Source organism: Corylus avellana, chromosome ca11 (genome assembly GCF_901000735.1).
Source record: "Corylus avellana chromosome ca11, CavTom2PMs-1.0".
NCBI lineage: Eukaryota > Viridiplantae > Streptophyta > Magnoliopsida > Fagales > Betulaceae > Corylus > Corylus avellana.
In genome coordinates, this window is record NC_081551.1 from 3,113,666 (window position 1) to 3,138,409 (window position 24,744).

Consider the following 24,744-nt stretch of genomic DNA (forward strand, 5'->3'; position numbering starts at 1 on the left):
AGCCTTCACACTTTCTCTCTCTTTAAATAAACCCCACTTGGGTCTGATGTGGGGTTAGAATCTTACTGGGGTTAGGTGCACTGCAGTTGGCTCTCAAGTCTCAAATGAAATGAACCCAAAATTCAATCCAAATGCAACTCATGCTCCACCGCCTATACCCGGTGGCCTTCCGGTTTTCGACCGTTTTTGTGGGCAAGATTTTTCTTCCGAAACGATGATAAAAACGATGTGTACGGCTCGGCTTCTCACGGCTCGGCTCTATAGCCGCTCATGAAGATTTGGGTGTCGTCAGCGTATCGTGTCCTACACACTACGGCCTGGTCGGTGCGATCAGTCGGCGATTAAAAAGAGTTCAATAGTAATGATGCACACGAGAATTTCAGTACACCGCATCACACCTGAACCTTTTTTTTTTCTTTTTTAACGTTGGGTCCAATGAATTTAGCTTAACTATCGTAAAAATAAATTACAGCACATCTTTGATATTCTTTTCAACCGTTTAGATCTTTTTTTTTAAAAAAAAAAAATTACATAATATGTGTTGTAGATTTTTTTTTTTAATAGAACCTAAGACAAATCTAATTGAACTATTATTTGACATTTGTTTTTGGAGCACGTAAAATATATTTTAAAAATCATATGCTCTTTTAATTTTATTAAAAAAAAAAGGTGAGAATTATAAGGTCTAAAAATATATATATACCATTAATAGTCATTATTGTTTATGAACAAGGATTCTCAACTCATCAAAACTGTAGTAGATTTGGCCAACTAGTAAAGGACACTTGCATGGTATTAACTTCGATGTCAAGTTGGCTGATTCATAATATTAGTCGTGTTGCCCATAACGCAACACATGGTTTAGTGAAAGTTGTCGTTAAACAGACCATAGATCATGTTTAGATGGAAGAAATTTTGAGTTATATTTGTAATGTTTTGTTAAAACAATCTGCTAAATCTTCTTGATTAAGAAATGAAAGTAATAGTTTTTTTTTTTTAAAAAAAAAAATTCTTATTTCTTTCTTTTCCTTTTTTTTCAATAGGGTTAGGTATCTATGTTACGCAAAGGAATAAAGCTACACTTATTCTAACTTCTTTACATAATTTTTTCGTACCCATATATAGGTGGCTTAACCCTAGCCTCAAATGCTACTCATTTACACATTGCTTCTACGAATTATTAGATGTCACACTCAATACCCTTAAACTATCAATTATTGGAAAAAAATATATATATATATAATAATAATAAATAAACACACATAGAATGCATGTATTTAATTTTAGTTAAATTATGAAAATACCTTCAAGTAAACAAATAAAAAAAAAAATTAGATATATATATAGGGATGGTCAAACGTACTCTGCCACTTCAAGAACTTGGGGTGAATTGGTTACCCTTGAGTCAGACGAAGATGACCGATTCATAGATGGTAGTTTGTAGGGGGAATGTGTAAATGATTAGTAATTAAAAGAAAAATTAAATGTAATTAACCCATGAAAATAAGAAAATATATAGAAGCATCATATCGTCAATGAAAATGATTTGTTTTATACGAAAAAGAAGTAATGAGTTCTTGTATTGTAATGGCAGTACGAGTGATAGGTGACCACCTCAGCTTAGCGGCAATGACTGATCATCTGAAAGGTCGGTCAATGGGCAGCAGGTTTTGTTCAGGACCATTAGAAGGGATGGACCACGGGTGAAGACAAATATTGGTGGAAAAACTTACTAGAAAGTAAGAAATTTCCTACACTAATTTGGATAAATAAAATATATCTTAAATGCAATATATAAATAAATAAATGCTCTTAATTCTCTTAGAAAATAATATTTACCTAAGACTAAGGGCATGTTTGAAATTGCGTTTGAGGGGCTTAAAAAGATTTTTAATACTCAAAAAGCCCGTTTACAGAAAAATATACTCGTTTGGTAAAAAAATTAAAACCACTTTTAAGGGTCTAAAAAGCTTAAAAATGGCTAAAAAACACTTTTGATAAAAGTTTAAAAATAAAACTTTTACACAAAAGCTCTTTTTAACTTGAAAACTTCATAAAAAAAAAACAAAAAAAATTTGAAAACTTTATTTCTTAAACACAATCTCAAACAGGCTCTAAAATGACACCATAAAAGCACCTAGGATTTTCATCTTACAAAGTGTCTATATCTTCATTTTACAGTTTTAAATGAGTAGTTGAAAATGTGAATTTGTCAATTTCAAATAAAAATCAATATATTCAACCAAATAAGATTCTTAAATCTATAACGTTATTAACCAAAGGAGAAACTCAATTTATAATGTTATGTAAAATTCATATATAGGTTAGTTGGCACAAGGGACAGAACCACGTTGGCTCTAACTGGCCCCACAATTTTATTTTATATATATATAAAATCTATAGAAAATATTGTAAAATTAAATTTTTACTTCCCAATTTTTTTTTATTATTATTTTTTAAAGTTTTGTACCCTCCCCAAAACCAAAAATTCAAGTTATGCCCCTAGTTAATGGTGAGGAATGCTATTATCGGCTACAGCATAAAATAACAACGTGTAAGCCGAATAAGCCGAATCCCAGCTACAAAAGCATATATCCATTATCTTGATATTTAATTATTGAAAAATTATATTTACCTTCCTCGAACTTACCCTCCAAGATGCAATGTTTTTCTCAAACTTTAAAAATTTACTTGGCTCTTTCACTTACCTCTCTCATTAAGATTTCCTGCTTTCCCGTGGTCCATTGCAAAGGAATTTTTTTTTTTTTTTTTTTTTTAAAAAAAAAATTTAATTTTCACAAAATAATAGGATATAATGGACAGTTTCTTCAATTTTTGTAAAATTGTAATGAAATACCCTAAGTGAAAGGGCCTAGTAGTTTTGAGGTCAATTATAACTTTTTAAAGTTGAAAAAGACTTTACAATTTGGATGTAAGTGTAGTTTCTTCAATAACATTTTTAGTTCTTGCATTGACAAGAGACGGGAGTTGCCGGAGCAAATACGCCCATATGTTGAATAACACAAAAATTCTTCTGAACAGTTTTCAATCGTAGCTGGTGGGACAAGTTAAAAGAAATGCAAATGAAGCAGCGTATAGGTTAACAGGGTTGGCTATTTCTCGGTCTTTAGATCAAGTTAGATGGAAGATTTTCCTAATTTATTGGTGATATTGTTCTTTTATATATATATATAAAAGAGACTTTCATTAATCAAGAACATTAGCCTAGACTTTTGGGCTAAAAATAGTGTGAATGTATGTATATTAACGTACTCTTATTTAACTCCTTGAAGAGTTTTCTCCCCAACAAAAACCCACTTCAACTGAAAATGCTAAAAATATGTTGGGAGCAATATTTCTCTTTCTCTTCTTTTTCTTTATATATATGACGACTACAATTCTCCAGTCCGACAAGGCAACTATAATTTATCTACCAATGGGACAAGAGAGATAATTAGTAAACTACTTTTAAAAAATAAAATAAAATAAAATAAAATAAAAAAATCCCGTACCTGGTTCAGTCTTCTTAATTTAAAAAGACTATTGAAAAAAAAAAAAAAACCTTAAAATTAAATTAAATGTCCTTTTCACCTGGTATGAAGAAATTAAGTAAAATATTGACCAATCATTGAATATAAAAATAATCTAATTAATATGGATTACGAAACCATGAGTTTATAACGTTTAACATTAAGAATATAGCTATAAATTAGTAAGCATTTAATTCTTTTAATATTTGGAGCTTTAGCAACATATTTAATTTTCGAAGGATTTGATGGATTTTTTAAGTCGATTTGAACTAGACCAAAGGCTTCTAGATTCACATCCAAACCAAGAATCTTTCACTTTATCTCATTGCACCTTGCTTCACTTATTCTTTTTGGTTTTGTTTTTAGGCATATTTCACCTTGGTTCAAGTGATAATAGATGGGTGAAAATGGAGTAATTTTAAAGCTTGGGAAGATCATTTGTTAGGCTATATGGAGACTGATTTTGTATCTGTTCCGAGTCGTACGGAGCCTAGTTTTGTATATGTCCCTGTTCGTATCCGACCCAATTCAATGTTAAAAGTCCTACGATTTAAATGGGGGTTTTTTTTTTTTCTTTCTTCTAGGCTTAATTAGTCCATAGAGTGGAGACTTGGACCCATTTTTACAGTCTTCCCAAAAGTGAGTTGATATATAGGTAGAGGAGAATTGGCTAATGAACTTTATTGTATTGACAATTTTGCCTAACGCAAGAGAAAGAAAATAACTCAAGGAATTTACGAGTAGTTCGGTGTTAGATACCTTCATCCACTACTCGGAATATCCCTTAAGACTATATTGTACTCATTAACTTAATTTGTCTATAATACAAAGATTCATATTTATATAGTTAAATACAAATATAGTAATCAAATCTCATTGATTTAATTACAATCAAAACACACACACACACACACACATATATATATATATATATGGAAAATGTTAAGGTCACAAGATAAATCCAACTTATGGCCAATTTCTCTCCTACGTGTTTAGGGTTTTGGGATTTTGGTATTTTGAAAAAGAAAAAATTGATAGAGATGATTTTGGGATTCTGAAAATTTGGAAAAAAAAAACAATTTATTTGGTTTAAAATTCAAATTTGTTTTACACGTAAGAGAAAAGTTGGCCATGAGTTGAGTTTGTGTTGTGTCCATATCAAACCTATATATATATATATATATCTTACAACAGTTAAATATATTCTTAATCATGTGTATATAAGTTGTTGTGTATCGTCCGCTCGTTTTTAAGATGTGTACTTCTACTTAAGGTTTATAACATCCACATGGACTTAATACCGACATGTCTGGAATGAAGATGTATTCGAGCTAGGTCATGAGCTAAGCAGATAAGAACGAATACAATGAAAGATGATCCAATTCAATTGTAGTGACTTTTTTGAAGGAAATTTGGACTTTGTTTGGTCTACGTGGCAAAGAAACACCCACAACGTTATCACACAACAACAAAGTAGATCGATCAGACCGACCAATTATTTGTCAAAAGCTTGTGGTGTACAAGAATGTAAAAGCTTTTGTCACACATAACCTCTTGAATGGTCAATTTACAATCTGTCAATGCTTCCTACACGATAATAATATACATATATATGTACAAATCAAAGCCCTTTTATGAGCAATTCCCAAGCTGGGATTTTCAGGCACAAGTGGGTTTTTAGCTGTAAGTGTTCTCATCATATCATAGAGATGATGATGAGCTTGTTGATATGTGATGAAGGGCCCACAGTTTTTAACAACAACAGCAACAACACGTGTGAGTTGGGTTATCAAGTCTCCACATAACCCCACCCATTGGGAAATTGCTGAGTTGTGAACATGTGGGAGATCTCCCACTCCTCATAAAACAACCTCAAAAGCACTCAATTGCTTTGCATTAAGGAAGATTGCAGCAGAGAAAGATGAAAACTTTGTCCTTTAAAAAAGCATTTTAAGTGGATACAATCTGGACCACTGATTAGGTCAAATTCAACTTTGTTTAACATCTCGGGTTCTAGTCATGAAGGAACAATTTATACGCTCGATTAAAATATCTTGCCAGAAGGAACCAAATCGGTCGGTATCCGACGGTTGGTTTTTCATTAATTGTTCATCTAGATGATACTTTTCCTGCACTTAACAAGTCCATTGGCTTATTCTCTTGAATTGGGCAAATGGGAAAGATTTGCACAGCCTGCATGGAGGATGGTGATTGAATATGGGGCAAATAATAATTGGGGTTGCTGACTTGCTTGCACAAAAAGCTTTCTAGACGCGACGCCGGCCATTTTTGGGTTTATTTCCTCTGTTCATCTTTTTTTTTTCCATGCGCGCATATGAAAAGCACAGAAAAACTTGGTTGATTTGGGTAATGATAACCCTTTGAAGAAACCCACAAAGAAAAAAAATGATTGAATTTTCCAACAAGTAGCCACTACTTATCATTGTCCAAGAGCATTGCACTTATCATCAGTGCCCAAAAAAACTGCTGCCTCCTGCTGTTTTCATTGTTCTTGACCCAAAAGGTGAAAACCTCGTAACAAACACACAACCATCCATGAAAATCACTTCAAAATGCTTTGGTACGGCTTGGATTTGGGCTTATATTTTGAGTGTGGTTGGACGACAAGAAAGTTCTATAATAGGAGCACTAGAACTGCCAAACGTACCCAGAAGAGATTGATTTCAATTTTCACATGATATAATCATGTTTTTTCAATGTGCAACACGTGATCTAACTTAATTCATTTGTTTAAACTTTTGCAAAAAGGCAAGCTTGACCAGAAGACAAAACACCCATTCATCACCAAATTTTTTTTTTTTTTAATACAACAAGAAGTCGATCTCCACAAGCCTTCTTCCAAATCTAAGGCTGCAGACATTCAACTTTTTCCTCTGGGAGCCAGCTATAGAGTAGGGCCCATAAACCTTCAATATCGCAAAAAAGCCATTTTTATATCGACTGACGTTAGAGCACGTAATTCTCACGTACATCTTTAATAAAACCCGATATTTGTTATCTGACATGCGCGCCACTTATGGAAATATCGATCAATTAATTTAAACTTTTTAGGGGAAAAAAAGCAAAAGAAAGTAGGTGATAAAAACCTCAATCCCATCAATTAGATGGGGGAATCAAATGGCTAGCTTTTTATTGAGAGGCCTAGCTATTTTAATATTTGGAGAGGAAGAAAATGGAGTTTCAAGTTTGAGTTAGATGTTTCAAAAGTGACAGAAAACAAACAAAAATAAAACTCTTTTTTCCTTGAGTTCCCATGCTTTGGAGGGTAGAAAAGAGAGAGGTCTTTTGGTTAGCTCCTGGGGCCTAGTGTCAGAGAATCCCACCATGGACTCAAACCTTAGAAAAAAGAAAGGGAAAACAAATAAAAAGTGACAAATGAAGGAAATTTATGATTAGGTGGATGAGCTTTCTAGTGTGTAGACACCCTAATGGTAGGCAGCTTTTCTTTTTTCACATCTTTTCTATTTTGTGAGTGCTGTCTAAAGGCAATTTGGAAAAGTTTGGTACTCCTGATTTTGAATAAAATATTGGGGATACAAAAAAAATCAAAAACAAAGAACCAATAAAATATTGGGGATAATGTTGGGTTGGACTTGTATTTCTAGGATTTGGAGGTGCATTTAAAAATAAAAAATAAAAAAAGAAGAAAAGAGATATCTTCTAGCTTTTTTAATTGGTTTAAATTTAATTTTATTCTTTTTACTCTTTTATAAAAAAAAAAAATTAGAATTAAATCTCGACTGTTAAAAAAACTATTAGAAATTTTTTGTATTTTTTTGTATTTTTACATCACATAAACCAAATTCTAGATTGAATTGAAGGATGGAAATCAGCATGGACATCAAATCCTTTGCAGTTTACAAAGCCTATATCAATTCTGCTGGGCCCAACACTTCATTCTTGGGCTTCTCAAAGCTATGTTTATGGGCTTTTCAAAGTTATGATCCAATTTATCTAATAATGTGTCAATAACATTGTTGCCTTGACCCTACAAACTGTTATTTTATGCAACTCTTTTCTTAGCTAGTGGGTGAAAAATTTAATGGGCCAGATCATTCATTTGGCCAATTTTTAGTAGAATTTAGATTTTTCCCCACGGAATTTGTTGTGCGGGGGCTTTGTTTGGTTGTCCACCTATTTTTTTTTTTATTCATGTTTGGAATTGTGTTTGAGAAATAAAGCTGTTAAGTTTTAAGTCAAAAAAACATTTTTTTGGCAAAAGCTTTATTTTTAAGCTTTTGCTAAAAATGTGTTTTGGCCATTTTTAAAGTAAAAAAGTCAAATAAGTACTTTTTAAAATTTTTTACCAATCAGACTACCTATTGTTTGACACAACTTTTAAAGTACATTTTAAGCTCTTTAATGCTATATTAAACAAGTTCTTAATGTAATCTTTTCCTTCTCCTTTCCCTAGTACTAGCTTTCAAAATAAATAAATAAATAAAAATCCCAATTTGATCAGGCATTGAATATACTCAGAGAGTTGCAAGGAATTTTTCCTGCACTTGAAATGTTGTCGCAAACAGTAAACATGCTTCCCCTTATATTTTAGTCTCAAAGAAATCTTCACATTTACAAAAAGGGTATATAAAAATAAGCAGTTTTACCACAATACTGCACACTTTTAGTGTTCTACAATAGTCACTTTCAGGTAGAGTAGTCATTCTGATCGGCTCCTCTTACATTTTTTCTTAGGAAGTGGTGAACATTAAGCACTAGTTTGAGTTTCTTAGGCAGAGTGTCTTCAATGGGGCCAGCTTAAAGCAAAAGTCCAGACTTTTTTCATGAAGTGCAAGACACAAAAGGCAGGCTTATAATTATTTTCTTTTTTTCATCCCCCCAAAAAGCAAGCTTATATTATTTTTTAGCAAATAACATGCATCAAGATATGATTATATCATAAAAGCCTTTCCACTATTTATCTGAAATATAAAGGTTTAGAGATTAGATGTTAGGATTGAGCTAAAAAAATGGGGAAAAGTTGTCCATTAAGCAAGATTGTGCATATTGTGGTTGACACTTGTAAGGACCTTTTATGCAGCTCAAAGCTTGAAGCAGAGAAGGAAGCTCAATGTTTGATTAATTGATAGTTTATGAATTAATTCCTTTGATAGCCATTTTAACTATTCTGACACTATTGTTCTGTTGTGCATCACAGTAAGCTTGTACCATGTGGTTCTTTTAACTTTCATAAATGACAAAATGTGAGAAAGCACATTTAACAGTAGTAGAAAAAAAGAGCCCTAGCTTTTTTCCACTCTAAAAGTAGATGAAATAACATAAAGCTGACTGCCTCTCTATCCCTGCCTTCAAGTTCAACCTACATTTACTATTTTGATTTTCACATGTTTGAGTGCTTTTTTTTTTTTTTTAATGAAGTCATAGGGATTCTCTCTATTGTTAGAACTCATGTCCTACAACAAGATTTAAAGTGGCCCATTTGTCAAATATATTATATATTATATTATGTTAAAAGATTTTTTATTAAACTAAAACTTTTGGGTAATTGAAAATACAAATAACCACTCAAATGAAATGTTGTCTCTTCATCAAAAGTTGTCTCTTTTGATAGAAGGAAGCAACAGTTAGTTATAGATAAGGGTCTTGGCTAATTTATAATAATAAGCATGAGATTCTCCATCTATCACAACTAGGGGTGTTAAAAAATACCGAGAAAGCGGGAACGGAAAATTGGGAAACCTGTTCCGGTTCCGGTTGAAAAAACCCAAAAATTGGGGACCCCGTTTCCGGTTTTTGGCACCCAGTTATAACGGGGTAACCGGGGTAACCGGTGCATATATATATATGCACCGGTTACCCCGGTTATATATATTGCTTTTATTTTTACTTTTTAGTGTTTAGTTTTTAGTTTAAGTTTCATTGTGTTTTTAATATGTTTATGAACTATTTTTATTGTCAGAGAGTATTTTTTTTGGTTGGTAGTTTATTTAAATGCTTGTTTTATTATTATTATTATTTTTTTTTTTTGGGTTTTGAATGGTATTTCTTGTGGTTGTTGGTTTGTTTAAATACTTGTTTTTATTGTTTTCCTTAGATTTGTACTTGTGAGGAGATATCTCTTTTTGTTGTTGGTTACATATATTATGTATTAGCCTATTAGGTAAGCTTTTAAAATGATTTTTAGGGCATTTTAAAAAATTGAATTTTTATTTTTAAAGGCCTATAGGCAAAAACATTGATTTTCTTTTTTAGGATTTTTGGGCTTTTCTAGATTTTTTTTTTTTAAAATTTTTTTTTTTTGAAACAATCACAACAAAACCCAATTTAGTAGGACAAAAATGGCTAATAATTTTTTTAAAAAATGGGCCAATTGTGTGCAAAAAAATTGGCTTATTTTAGGCCCAATACCTAAAATAAGCCCAAAATACAAAATTAAAAAAAAAAAAATCGGTTATCCGGTTAACCGAGAACGATTACCGAGTTCCAGTTTTCCAAAATTAATAATCGGGGTACCTCAGTTCCGGTTCCTGATTTTGGCCAATAACCGGAAACCGAGACTGGGTTGACACCCTTAGTCACAACTTGTACGTGAGAACGATAAGCCAAAAACTCTATCCAACACTCTTAATTTTTTTTTATTTTTTATTCAATGTGGGGAAGGGAAAAGGGATTATCCAACACTCTTCATTGGGTATATTGTTAGGGTTCTTAGATTCTACCAATTCACAGCGATTAAAATCTAGGCTATTCAATTCAAGTACCTAATAACAATGGTCAGAGATAAGTACTTTTACTTTTATTTTATGTTTATATGTATACTTCTCTCAAATTCTTACATCTATTTCAACTGAAATGTAAAAGAGGAGACGAACCATTTCACATTCAAATTTTATTTTGTTACATCTACCGACATGATGCCACTTTTTTTATAAATTTTAAATGACATGACAATATATTTTTTATGTAGCAACATATACATCATTAGATATAAAAAAAAGTTAACTTAGCATTACATCCTTAGTTAGAATTGCTGTGTAGAAATTACCTGAGTGCAACTTTGAAATTAGGTATCCAAATCTCATATATTATTTTTTCCCAGAAAATAATTTTCTCCATAGATTTTTTTTTTTAAGTGACAATCAGGGGATTGTTATGTTAGAAATCATGTTTAGAGTTATTGGGGCGACAATGATTGCTTTTATAACATCATCAACAGTCTTGACGGAATCCTTTGGAGATGAATAAAAAATAAAAATGCAGCAGCAATCTTCTTGACAAACAAACAAAATTGCCTTTCTAAGCCCGGATTCACATTGATGAAAATATCAACCAAACAATAGCTTTGAATCCGCTATCCCAATCATGATTTTCATATCTCTAAAAAAGAAAGGCCCTTCCCCCCTTTTGGCCGGTTGTGGACGATGAGGGATTCGAACTTCTGACACCGTAGTTCGTAGCCATATGGTCTAATCCTCTACGTTACCAGCCTCATCTCGTCTACATTGAATCCATTTCCCCCGAGTACCTTAAAAAAAAAAAGAACATTTTCTCTCGCTAGCCATTTTGGGTTAATAAGATATAAAAGCGCTTCTATGTATAAGAATAAAAAAGGTATATCTTAAGGCATAAAGTGAGGTTTGAAGGGTTTCATAATTGGGGTTTTGGATGAGATTATGTGTTCATTTTTATTTTTTTCTTCTATTGGGGACATCGTCATGCCAGCTAGCTATATTGTCGTTGGGTCAGGCGCGTGGGAAGATTATCGCTTTAGTTCTTGAACTACCACTATGTTTATAATTATGCCAATAAGTTTTAAAAAGTGACATTTGACTTCCTTGAATTACCATCCATTTATGATTTATGAGTAAGCCACTCGGTTAGAAATTAAGGCTAAACTAAATATAAATGGGAATAGGATCCTCTCTCGTTTAAAATTGACTGAAAAATATCAAATTCATGGCTAAGATTTATTCTTAAAAATCTTAAAGCCACAAATAGGACACATGTCCACTAATTAAAAATAATAATAAAATATTATTTTAAATTTAAATAAAAATAAAAATAAAAACAAAATAATAAAATATTAAGAGGTGGCTAAAAAAAATTCGGTTACTGATGGTCTTTGGGGTGGTCCTGCACCCTTTCGTTTAAACAAATATTATTATTTTAGAGATTTGGCCCCCTTCAAAGGCTCTACTTCACCCTGTCATGGTGGCTTCTCACACCCCAAAAAAATTTTTTAAACTAGGGTGGTTCGCCATTCCAATGGGTGGCCAGCCACCCCTTAATATTTTATTATTTTGTTTTTGTTTTTGTTTTTTTTTTTAATTTTTATTTAAATTTAAAATATTATTTTATTATTATTTTTAGTTAGTGAACATGTGTCCTATTTGTAACTTTAGAATTTTTAAGAATAAATTATAGCCATGAACTTAATATTCTTCGGTCCATTTTGAACTGGAAATAATCCTATTCCAACATAAATGTGCCCCGACTCTTTTTGAATGCTTCTTACCGTAATTCCTTGAAGTTATTAAAAAAAAAATTAAAAACAAAAAAACAAAATTAAAATAAAACTAAAGTTCCGTTTATTTTCACGTAAAATATTTTATGTCAAAAATTACTTTCAGCTGTGGTATGGAACTCTCACGATTTGAGAATGAAAAGTTAAAACTTAAAAAATTGTTTATAATTAAAAAAAAAATACAAAAAAAAATCTTGATTAATAGAAATTATTTTTAATTTAATTATTATTTTCGATATTACTAAAAATGTGACCGAACGGCCTCCCCCACCCACAATCCAAAAGGGGTGGCAGAACCATATATTATATTTAATCATGTATGATTATGAATATGATGACAGCCACTTTTATTTTAAAAGAATATATATATATATATATATATATGTGTGTGTGTGTGTGTGTGTGTGTGTAGTGAATCTCTAGAAAAGTGAGAAAACGGATATATATTACCAAAGCAGCGACCATTCGAACCGTCTGGAAAGTACTTTTCAATCCCTTCTTCCTCATTTGCTTGGTGGTGGTGGTGTCAGCCACTTAGCCAACCTACAAAACCTCCATTGTAACGTAGGACGCTCTCTCTCTCTCTCTCTCTCTCTCTCTCTAACGCTATCTTGCTTGTTTTAGTCTCTAGCACAGACATTCCCTCAAAGCTCGCATTGATGGCTTCCACCAACCTCTACCACTGCTCTCCGATGGCTCCGTCCCGTTTACAGTGAGCTTTCTTCACAATTCCCACCTCAAATTCCCTTTTAATTTTCGTTATTCTTTACCCATGTTTCTATCTTTGGACTCTAAATGGCAAAATTAACACGGAGAGAATCAAATAACAGAAGAAAAATAGCTTAAATTTTGAACTACAACAAAATAACCAGGTAAAGAAATTTTCTTTGCTAATTTTTATTATTTTTTTCAATTCGTCAGGGGCCAGAATGGTGTATATTATGGTGCAAGACAGTTTCCCGCTAATGGGTATCCTTGTGATTTTGTTCTGGCAAATGTAACAAAGAGATTGCCTTTAAGCTTCAATGGTACTGGTAGAGTGGTGAGAGTTACGGTGGGTGAACCAAATGGGATTGAAACACGGCCTGATGAGATAGAAACAGCTTTTGGAACAATAGCAGCGGAGATAACTCCTACTGCTAGGGGTTTCTTTTCCAATGATGACTATGAATTGGACCGTCCTACAGATGGGTTTTCTTCCATTCCGGAGGCGGTTGAGGATATCAGGAAAGGCAAGGTTGGTGAGGGTGAAAATGCAATGGCTCCGTTTGTTGTTGTTGGGGGATGATAAATGATAAGATGGTTACTAATGTGGGTTGATTGTTGCAGATGGTAATTGTTGTAGACGATGAAGACAGAGAAAACGAGGGAGATCTTATAATGGCCGCGTCGAAGGTGACGCCGGAGGCTATGGCGTTTATCGTCAAGCATGGAACTGGAATTGTGTGTGTGAGCATGAAAGGGGACGACTTGGAGAGGTTGCAACTCCCATTGATGGTGACTCAGAATGAAGAGAAGCTTTGTACAGCATTTACTGTGTCAGTGGTATGTTGTGGATTTTCCTTTTCTTTTTTTGTTTTTGTTTTTGTTTTTGTTTTTTGTTTGTTGTTGTTGGTGAAGTTCAAAAGCTACTGTAATTTGTTTTCTTGGAGAAGTATGAATGTTGGTATGAAAATATGAACTGCTCTCTGCATCATTTGAAATAGGGGTGATGTTTTAAGAAGGCAATAATTTTACAATCAGTGTACAAACTCGGTGGTAGAGTGCATCAACTACGTGATTAAAATATGTGAGCAGATAACTACTTTCACCTATTTTTTTTCTTTGTTGTACGATACATAGTTTGGATATGTGACCACTTCATCTCTAAATTTATCATGGTAGTGGTGCATTATTTAACTGTAAGGTGACCTTTGCAACCATGGCAGTTAGAACACGTGGGCTTGTGAACTTTGATGTTCATTTAGGTGGCCAATAAAGGTGGCCCAGTCTTGTTCCTTGCACACTGCCTAAATGCTTATATGTTTGCTATCCAATCAAGTTTAGTGTCTCTAAAAGGAATATGGAAGAATGAGAGCAATGCTACTATGCTAGATACCTGAATTGATTCTTATACCTATATTTGACTGGGTATTTGTTTTAAGGGAGACTGGAGTTGTAAAAAGAGCAGGCTGTGCTGATCCTAAACTTTGATGGGTATTGATGGTAATGATATAATGTTTTAGTTTAGTTCAAGTAATGTTTTTGCTATTATTGTTCATAGTTGGTTTTAATGTGCTAGTTGCTAATTGTTCTTTAAGTAGTTTAAATTGCTTGCTATCTAGAAATTCAATTCTCTTTGATTTCAATAGGATGCAAAACATGGCACAACAACTGGTGTCTCAGCTCGTGATAGAGCAGCCACGATATTGGCTCTTGCATCAAGACATTCTAAACCTGAAGATTTCAACCGCCCTGGCCATATTTTCCCCCTCAAGTACAGGGAGGGAGGGGTCTTGAAAAGAGCTGGACACACAGAAGCTTCTGTTGATCTTGCTGTTTTGGCTGGGTTAGAACCTGTTGCAGTTTTATGTGAGATTGTGGATGATGATGGTTCTATGGCTAGATTACCAAAGCTTCGCCAGTTTGCAGAGGCAGAAAACTTGAAAATTATTTCCACTACTGATTTAATCAGGTATTTCAGTGAATGTTCATGTTTCTCCACAAAAGAGTACTAATTGTAGTTACCAAAAAATACTTACATCTTCACATGCTTGAGGACACATATGTCAAACTGTTTAATCACTTGATAGAGCTTGACTACTCAGAAATTTCAAAAAGCCATTAGGATCTTTCATTTACAAATTGTTTACTTTTTCATTTTATTTAAATTAATCAAAGGAATATCTCCTACAAGGCTACAAGCTATTGGTTGCAATTGGCAGATATAGGAGGAAAAGAGATAAGTTGGTGGAGCGCGCTGCTACTGCACCAATACCCACAATGTGGGGGCCATTCATATCCTACTGTTATAGGTCATTGCTGGATGGGATTGAGCATATTGCCATGGTTAAAGTAAGCAAATCGTCAGAATTTGATAAATACATGTTAAAACTATCTTACCTAAATTATGGAACACCAATATTGAATAACTTGGTTATGATAATTGTCAATTGAAGGGTATTCGTGCTGTTACCATACTGGTTTGAGTTATGGATAATACTTTTTTCTGTATATCCTTTATGCTAATGTTCAATTTCCTATGGTTGACTTTCTAAAACGTGGGTGCTTTCTACTGTATTTTTTCTTGTTTTCATTAATTGGTTTGCTCTGTATTCTATTACAAGTTCCACTTCTTATATTTGGCCTTTTCCATTAATGCCTCTTTGTAGCGTATTTTGCTTGGTTAGGCCACCTTAAGTAGTTTAGTTGGCTGTTTCCCATTTACACTGTGCACCTCTATGCCAAGCGCTTGGATTTTGTGAAAACTGTGGAGCCACCATAGCCCGAATTGTGAAGTGTTTGTTTCACAAAGGACTGAAAGTGGCATTTTGGTGATTTTCAGAGATAAAATTGGAGCTTAAAATGTTATTTTGTTTGGTGTGGTGAGGTTTAGTAAGGATTGTGTTTATATTCTTCGGTTTTACAAAGCCTTCAACTAGGCTTGTCTAGGTAAATAATGGATCACAAATACAGACATGAGAAGTTATTAGGATGATATTTTAGAGGCCCATTCAGGTTTTCTTAAGCCTTCAATAGGCTTGTTAATGGAAATTTCTGGTCATAGACACAACAATGAATTTTTCTGCCCTCCGCCCCTCTCACGCATTGAGGCTTTGAACCCTGTAGGAAACCTTTGAATTTCTTGTTCTCTCTTCTTCTTTTTTCCTGTATACTGGATTTTCATTCACTGACCACAAATCTTTTTTTTTTTTTTTTTTCTTTTTTTCTTTTTTTCCTTTTTGTTGAGGAATTATTCTTCATATTTTGATCCTTAGCCAGGCTATATACAAACCAGCACTTGCAAGTTTGACATTTTCTTAAAATGTGACACTCACATTGCAGTTCTTTTTGGTTTTGGTTCATTGGTTGAGTCACCTTGTATCCACCTGGAATGTCCCTTTGGTTTTTATTTTTTCCTTTGTTTTCTCTTTAATTATTTTCACCAAATTCATAGTGAAAAATCTCTTGTTACTAAGGAATGAGAAGTAATTATTTCAATTATTTGGATTTTGGTTCAGTTGATAATTGAGTGACTTTTATAGCTTTGTATGTACATACATGCGTGGTGTTAGACCTAGGTTCAGCTACTCACCTAGTATGTCCATCAAAGAACATTTATTTTATGAATCTCATAATGTTGACCAAATTTGTTATCATCTACCCCCTTTTATCCCATTATATGGTTGTCACTCTTTCCTTTCTGGTATGCCCAATAAAAGAAGTCCACTTTCCAACATCAATGATGACAAATATATCACTACCAAATCAAAGAGAATTGGCTTAAAAAGTAATGGACTTTTATTTGAATGTGAAAGCAATAATGATATTCCTTTTAAAAGTATCTATGAGGATGGACGAAAGAGAAAAAAGGACACAGTGAAAACGAAAGACTTTCATTTTTTCAGTTGGAATGTGTTAGAGAAGCAGATGCAAGAATTAGCAGAATTGGAAGAGATCTATACTTCATGCTGATTTTTTTGTTGATGAAAATTTTTGGTAAATAGTGGGTGGCAAAGCATGTTCCTTTTCAGCCTCTTTGTTGATCTTCAATAACAGCACATGAAATAGCCTTCTGGAAATTGCAATGTTTTGATAATTGGATCTTCTTTAGCTGTTCTTCATCAACATTGTGATCCACATATATTGAGACATACTTACCAAGCTAAAATGTAAATGATGAATTATGAGCTTTACATATATGGTTGTAGAAATTATATGGTGCTTTTTGGAGTCATGGTTGAATGGTTTCATTAGCTGATACCTTGAGTCAAGGCTCAGGGACAATGCCCCAAAGCACTATCAAATTGCATTTTCTAAACATGTTTACTCAAGTGTGTGATACATGGTCTTCTATGTAATTGACAGTGGGCTTCCCCTTCTTCAACCCCACCAACCCCTTTTTGGTAAATGAAACCCATCCGTTTCTTTCTGTACCAATTTCGAATTCCAAACTTAACACGTAATTTGTCACTACGCTCTTGTCTTTTTGTTGAATCTTTCCATTCTATACTACGCGTCTTCTTTGGTTTCAGTATCAGTATTTCGTCTTATTTTCAGAATTGTGGGCAAAAACTGTTACTGGTTTCTGCTCTAGCTATCTTGTGTCCCTTCTAAATGCATTATTTTTTCTTGTCATTGCATGGAAGAAAATCATCAATTCACAACTAATGGAAATGATAGGACAAGATTTTGTTGTTAGACCTACATTCATTCCTGGGAGTAATGATGACTGAATTTTGATATGAACAGGGAGATATTGGCAATGGACAAGACATTCTTGTGAGGGTACATTCTGAGTGTCTCACAGGTGATATATTTGGATCAGCCAGATGTGATTGTGGAAAGCAGTTGGCACTTGCAATGAAGCAAATTGAGGCAGCAGGTAGGGGTGTATTGGTCTATCTCCGTGGACATGAAGGTAGAGGAATCGGTCTCGGCCACAAGCTTCGTGCTTACAATCTTCAGGATGATGGGCGCGATACAGTTGAAGCAAATGAGGAGTTGGGGTTGCCTGTTGATTCTCGGGAATATGGCATTGGTGCACAGGTATTTTCTCTTTACAAGTAAATTAGATCCCATTCTTGACCCTTGGTGCCCCATTGTGTTGCTTATCTGAATGGATCTCATTCACAACCCATCTCATTGGAGAATTGTGGCCACTCTGTAGCTTACTTTAGTCAACATCTGCCATCATTTCATTCTTGCATTACTCATTGGATATTGGGATGTTAAAATATTGGATTGGATCATATTTTAATAAAAAGGTCAAATGTCTTTTGTCTTTTCATTATTATAACATCAGAGTTCCTTTCCTTTATGATAAGGATTTCCAGAGAGTCAAGTGATTTCTCTTTATTGATCGTTTTATTTGAAACTTTGCAGTCAAGCTCATTTCTATTTTCAAGTAGGTTATTCATGAGTCATCAAATATGTTTCTTTCTCTTTTTATTTTTACTTTTTACTTGGCATTAATGCATCTTTAATTAGTGAATAATCAAATGAATTATTGCAGATACTTCAAGATGTCGGTGTCCGGACGATGAGGTTAATGACAAACAATCCTGCGAAGTATGTCGGTCTTAAAGGTTATGGTTTGGCAATTATAGGCAGGGTTCCATTGTTGACACCAATAACCATGGAGAACAAAAGATATTTGGAGACTAAACGTGAGAAAATGGGGCATATCTATGGCTCAGAAGATGATGGCCATGTAAATGGCAATTCCAGCATTGACAGATCCTCAGGTGGTGCATCTGAGACATAACCAAAGTTCCTATGCTTGTGGCTTGTAGTGTTAAATTCAAAGTTCCAATTTTTGTTTCTTAAACTAAAGTTGTAGTAAGAAATGCATTCTTGCTTAAATTTTTCTTAAAAGCCATGTCTTTTAATTTTTTAAGGCATGTAACTAGATGCATGTCTCCCTTTATTGTGAAAGTGTAAATAGATGTAACATAAGATTCTTGCTTCATTAGGTAGATTTTCTCTTTTTTGAAGATTTGATCTTGCTAAAAGACAAAAGCAGGCTGCAGGATTACACATTTTTGAATATGAGAAAGAGAAAAGCAGGATAATACTTTGGTAATTTACACCTTCTTCAAACAAGTTTTAAATGAACACTTTTCATCCATATTAAATATTGAAAAATATTTTTCATCTGAAAGCATATGAAAAGCACTACATTAAAACAAATAATGTAACGACATGATACATTGATGCATTGCCACTTTTTTTTTTTTACCCAATCTGATACGGTAGTTTAGGAGTTGTTTGTTTGGATTGCCCAGCCCGTTGTTGTAATTTGTTGTTTTGTTGTTATGTACTTGGTAAAATCTTGAGAATAAAACTTATCAACTGTACTGCATATATCATCAATTTTAAATGATTGCTTGCGTCTTTAGGGCTTAAAGCGATGCTTAGAATGATGAGTTTCATTACATGCTCACTAAATCTATTATTTAATTCTTGTAATCGGAAGTCTATTGAGAGGTTTCCACCAATCATCTCTCAATTTTTGAATGAGTGGTTTTGTAGTTCAACTAGATTCATCACCTTTAAAACGTCTAGAGAATTTTTGTTGCAAAGCTTGGCAAATAATATTAGTGATTCTCATAATCTATTTCATCAAATGTAAGATTAAAATAAATTCAAATAATGTTAATACCATGTAAACTATTTCAACGTCACCACGCTGAGAATAATATAGCAACAATAATTTAGTAATTAAATATTTGTTAAGAAAAATTTAATCTGACTACCGTACAAGCCACATATCATAGGAAACTAGATTAGCAAAGTAGGTGTTTGTCAACTAGTGAATTCACACGTAAGTTGATTAGTATGCATGTGGATAATGACAAGTACATTTCTTAGTTGGAGTAGGGTTTTTTTTTTTTTTTTTTTTTTTTGATATAAAGGATGACGAAAAATGAATGTAGGGTAATTTCAAAATGTGATTCTTCATAATTTAAAGAAAAAACCAGTTTAAATGATTGGATTTGGACGGTCTTTAGACTTTTGTCAGTTGGGATCCGCTTAGAACTAGAAACAAATAAAGTGAAACTCGTGTGTTGTGGCACAGAATATGAATATATGATTTTATGGAATCCATAGCCAAAGGTGAGTGGAATAATAAGATGCACCCAAGTTACATTTGGATCCGGATCCCTTTTCATTGGAGGGAAAATTAGAGATTCTCCAATTAATCATCATGGCCGTTCATTTTCATTCAACAGCTCACACCATGCCATGTGTTCCACTCAAAAATAAACAACAAAATATTAATTAACTTTTTTTAAAAAAATAATAATAATTTTTTAAAAATAAAATATGGGGTGGCCGGCCACCCAAAATGAGCCATGGGGTGGCTTCAAGCCACTCTCAAGGGCCGGTTGGGGGTGGCTGAAGCCAAGCCACCCCCTAGGGCGATGGGGTGGCTTCGGCCACCCCCAACCGGCACCATGGCTCATTTTGGTTGGCCGGCCACCCCATATTTTAAAAAAATTATTTTTATTTTTTATTATTTTAATTTTAGTTTTCTTTTTAAAAGTTAATTAATATTTTATTGTTTATTTTTTAGTGTGACATGTGGCGTGGTGTAGGCTGTTAGATAAAAATTGACGGCTCTATTTATAGAGCTTTAAATGTGATTTGAAATATTTGAAATATAAATATATCTCTTAAATTAGGATTAACAAATATTATCTAAATCTCTTGATTTAGAAAATACAAAATCAACATTTATTCTAAATGATTTATTTAACAAGGAGCTACATATAGAATGAACTATGAGAAAGAAAAATATGTGTAATAAGGGAAAATTTAACTCAAAAAATTGTTTGCAGTTTTAATGTTAGAATAGATGTAATTAGTGTCATTTTCTTACATATTTTTTTAAATTCACAATCAAATTTGTGAAACTCACATTTGTTTTTTAAGTTGCTATTGAATCTGTAGAACCCAACGGTGAATCTACTAATCTCTTGTATGAAGATAGACAAGAGACAGACAAAAGATGAAAATCAAACATTTCTTTTGGTATTATCTTATCTGCATGCCTCCCTTACTATCTTGCTTTGTTTGGCTAACCTTATATTCCTTATAAATATGGTTTATAACGTAATATTATTAAAAGTTAATAATATAACATCAAGATGTAGTCATATTAATCAGGTATTATAACAGTAGTTGTAGGTTTCTAACGTTGGAACTTGTCAAATTCTTTGTGTTATTATTTGTCTTTCTTCTCCAAAACATACTATTATTCAACATTGGTGAGCTTTGTAGAGAAAGTTATATGTTAAAAAGAAAAAAGAAAAAAAGAAAAAAAGGTTGAAAAGCAAAGTGGATGAGTAGATCCGAAAGTTCCGCTGCCCCATTTTGTAATGATACCATCATGCCACCTACCGTCGCATTGACAATGACGGCCACTTCCAATACTCATATAATTGAATTAAAAAAAATAAAAAATAAAAAAAATTCACTTTACCCTTCAAGTTTGAGGAGTTTTTAAATTTAAACCTCAAAGTTTAAAAATTAGCAATATACTTCTATAATGTTTCAAAAATGTTCAATTTAAACTTTTTGTTACTAATTTCTGTTAAATTGGACGAAAATTTATGAAATTAGGTAATTAACCTCAGTTTCTTTTTTTTTAAAAAAAAAAATTCTGTCCAATTTAATGGAAGATTTAAATTGAAATTTTTTGAAACATTAGGGGGAATATATTGCCAATTTTTAAATTTTGGAGTTTAAATTAAAAAACACCTGAAACTTTAGGAGATAAAGTAAATTTTCTCCAAAAAAAAATTATAATTTAATTTGTACAAAATTTATGTCTTGCATAATAAAGATCTTTGTGAACGATGACAATGATTTTTTTTTTCCTTTTTTTATGAGAATTTTGGTTTAGTTTGGCAAATTTTTTTTTTAATAATAAAAAGTTATTGATATGATATAAAGACATTTACTTTTGTAAATAATGTTTATTTTTTCTTAGAATCATGAAAATAAGATTAGAAAAAGATTAATTTGACGGGAATAGAATCATTTTTATTTCAAATAAATTAAAAAATATTCGGTTAATTATAATAAAAAAGTTTCACTTTTAAAAAGACGGACGACTTTGATCTTCAATGCAAAGACTTGTTTCTTGCAAACCAAGTTTCTTGTCATGGAAGTTGGACCAACCCACCTTCTCGAGAATCTAGAGGGGCCTCAATACCACTTTTTATTTTATTTTATTTATTTATAATGAGGCTGCAAAAACGCAGTACTATGCAGCTAAGCTAACTGAAATTATAATATAAAACAACGTGATACTCGCGTGGCACGGAATATCGTTTGAGTTAAACATTGGTTAGGAGGCTCCTTGAAAGCCATGTTTTACAGCCTCTAATTCCTAACGGCCACAAAAGCAAAAATTCAAAAAATGCACAAAAATAAAATGTACCACACCATGTTAGATTTGAGCTCAAAAGAGAGAGAGGTTCAAAGAACCTCGTGACCCAGCCACCCAGCCACGGCTGGGTCACACACCCAGCCACCTAGACCCATCCATCTTCAGCGACTTTTCGGCGTCGTGAGGCACTGGTGGTGATAAAATTTATAAAGGGTTAACCTCTCACTTTTATATTTTAGTTTCGAATCCAAAATTAAGTTTTGAAGCATTAGAAATGAATTTTGAAACATTAAAAACTGGTTTTGAGGCAGGTCACAACGGGTTTGAGGTGGGTCATTGCAGGTTTGAGGCAGGTCAAACTCGCGGGTCTCGCCATACCCACAACATGGGTCTCTGGCCAAACCCACGGTGTGGGTCTCAGGCATCGTGGGGTGTATTCTTTCTCAGGCATCATGGCAGCCAACTGTTTTTTGGTTTTTTATTTTTTTATTTTTTCCCTTTGATTTGCTATGTTTGTTCTCATTTTGAGTTTTTGCAATTTTCTTGATATGATGATGTGGCATAGGTTGATTGGATGCTGAAAAAGTGGCGTTTTGCATAACGTCCAGACCATAGGAGCTCTCATATCATTTATATGGAGGTGAGGTTTTTGTCATTGAGAAATTATTTCTTTTTGTTAATGTATTTTTTTGAGGTGTTATATATATAAAGTCTTTTAATATAAGGTAAATGCGAAAATGAGTGTTTTGTGTATAAGTTATTTCTTAATGTTTTTATTTTGAAAAAAATTAAAAGAAAATATGAGAAAACAAGAAGTTTATCAAATTGCAGCTCTCTCTCTCTCTCTCTCTCTCTCTCTCTATATATATATATATATATATATATATATATATATATATATATTTTCACTTCTCCTACCATATATGTTTTCAAGAATGAGATTGCATGTAATGCTGATCTAGTAGTTGACTGGAACGACCACAAATATTTTTGTAGATAAAAATATAATTTTTAGCATATTTAAGCATAAGATAGCTCATGAGAGAGCGCCAAACTGTCCCTAAGCCTATTTGTTTGGACAAATGTTGAAACCGCTCGAACAATACAAACAGTTTATTGCACCCGATATCGATAAGGTAAGAAGACATCTTGACTAAAGGTGGTGCCACACCAACATACAATGAATGAGAAAAAAAAAAACAAGAAAGAAACGCTTTTGACATTCTTGTGAAAGCAATGGTTTTGGCGACTGAGACTATTCCAATTATCCAATTTAATTTGTTTTTCCTTTGAGGATGACCTTTTACGTTAGTTGGCCAAGAGAACAAAAAATGGAAAACCTTTTAATTCCCTTCTTCTTAGTGTTTGGGTTATTATAAATAGATTTGCTAAAATATGAGAAATAAAACAGAAGTGTGTGAACGGAATGGGTCATTCTCAAATTATGTAATAGCTTGAAAATTCTTTATTGCTGTTTCGATATCATGCCATCTTTTTAATTTGTGAAATTTTTTAAGCAGTTCGATGCATAAAAACGATCTAAATTTTGTAATTTTATTAGAGCATCTCCAGCAATAAATGGTATTCTACCTAGTAAAAAAGTACACTTCTCTATTTTAATTATTCATTTTTTAATACCAACTCCAACAGATTCTTTATTTCATTAAATATTAATTTTTATTTATTTATTTATTTATTTTTGATTAGTGACCGCTTTTGCATCATCTTGTAATTGCAATAAAATTGATTCACGCAGCATACCTGTGTGTTATTTTTATTTATTTTTTATTTTTCTATTTTTAGTTTGTCAATTATATACATGCTATTCAATTTTTTTTTTTTTTTTTGAGTTTTTAGTGATTCAAAAGATTTGAATTTGTTTCATAAATTCATGAACAGAGAAAAGAGAAGAGAGAGAAAATAATGTGGAAATAATATTATATTTCAACAATTTAGTGTGTTATATTGAATATAAATATAAAGCTATTTACTGTAGCAGTTAAGGTATAATAGCTAATATGAAACTATTCTATTGGAGAAAAAAAAAAGGGATAAAAATAGCTAAATGTAACTAATATCTCCCTTTTAGCTACACTGCTAGAGATGCTCGGAGATTCTAATCCTAAATTTTCTATTCAAACATTGGTGAGATTTGTAGAGAAAGTTATATGGAAAAAAACAAAATTTAATACTAATGATAGATTACAAACCTTTTGATGACTTATTAGCTGCCTTGCTTAAGGATCTTCCTTCTGTCTTTATCTCTAGGCTCCTTTGGGAAAACTTTTTGTTTCGAGATGTGTTTGGTGCTATTTTTTTCACATCTTTTGTCTATCTGGATCCCACAAATTTAATGCTAATTTTGAAAAATGAGAGAATATAAGAAAAATGAAAGAATAATGTATAACACATCTCTTTAAGTCAACTATTGAATATGGTTCTTGCACTTCATATTCAATGTTATATTTGCTCATCTTTTGTAAAAGGAGACGAACAAGAGATGTGTAGCTATGTAGGAAAATGAAACAAAATATTTCTCTTTTGTTTCTCCTTAACGTTTTTTCCTTTCAAAATATAAAGTATTAACAAATAATTCAAAATACAAAATA

At 32.6% G+C, this 24,744-nt stretch overlaps 1 protein-coding gene across 1 annotated transcript; it reads left to right on the forward strand.

Moving 5' to 3' along the window:
• Positions 1-12,505: 12,505 nt before the first annotated feature.
• Positions 12,506-18,706, forward strand: LOC132165533 (bifunctional riboflavin biosynthesis protein RIBA 1, chloroplastic-like). The gene is made up of 7 exons (XM_059576143.1): positions 12,506-12,748; positions 12,958-13,273; positions 13,366-13,581; positions 14,388-14,710; positions 14,961-15,090; positions 17,488-17,784; positions 18,251-18,706. The coding sequence occupies exons 1-7, from the start codon at positions 12,696-12,698 to the stop codon at positions 18,500-18,502; spliced, it is 1,587 nt and encodes a 528-aa protein (XP_059432126.1). The 5' UTR covers positions 12,506-12,695; the 3' UTR covers positions 18,503-18,706.
• Positions 18,707-24,744: the final 6,038 nt, after the last annotated feature.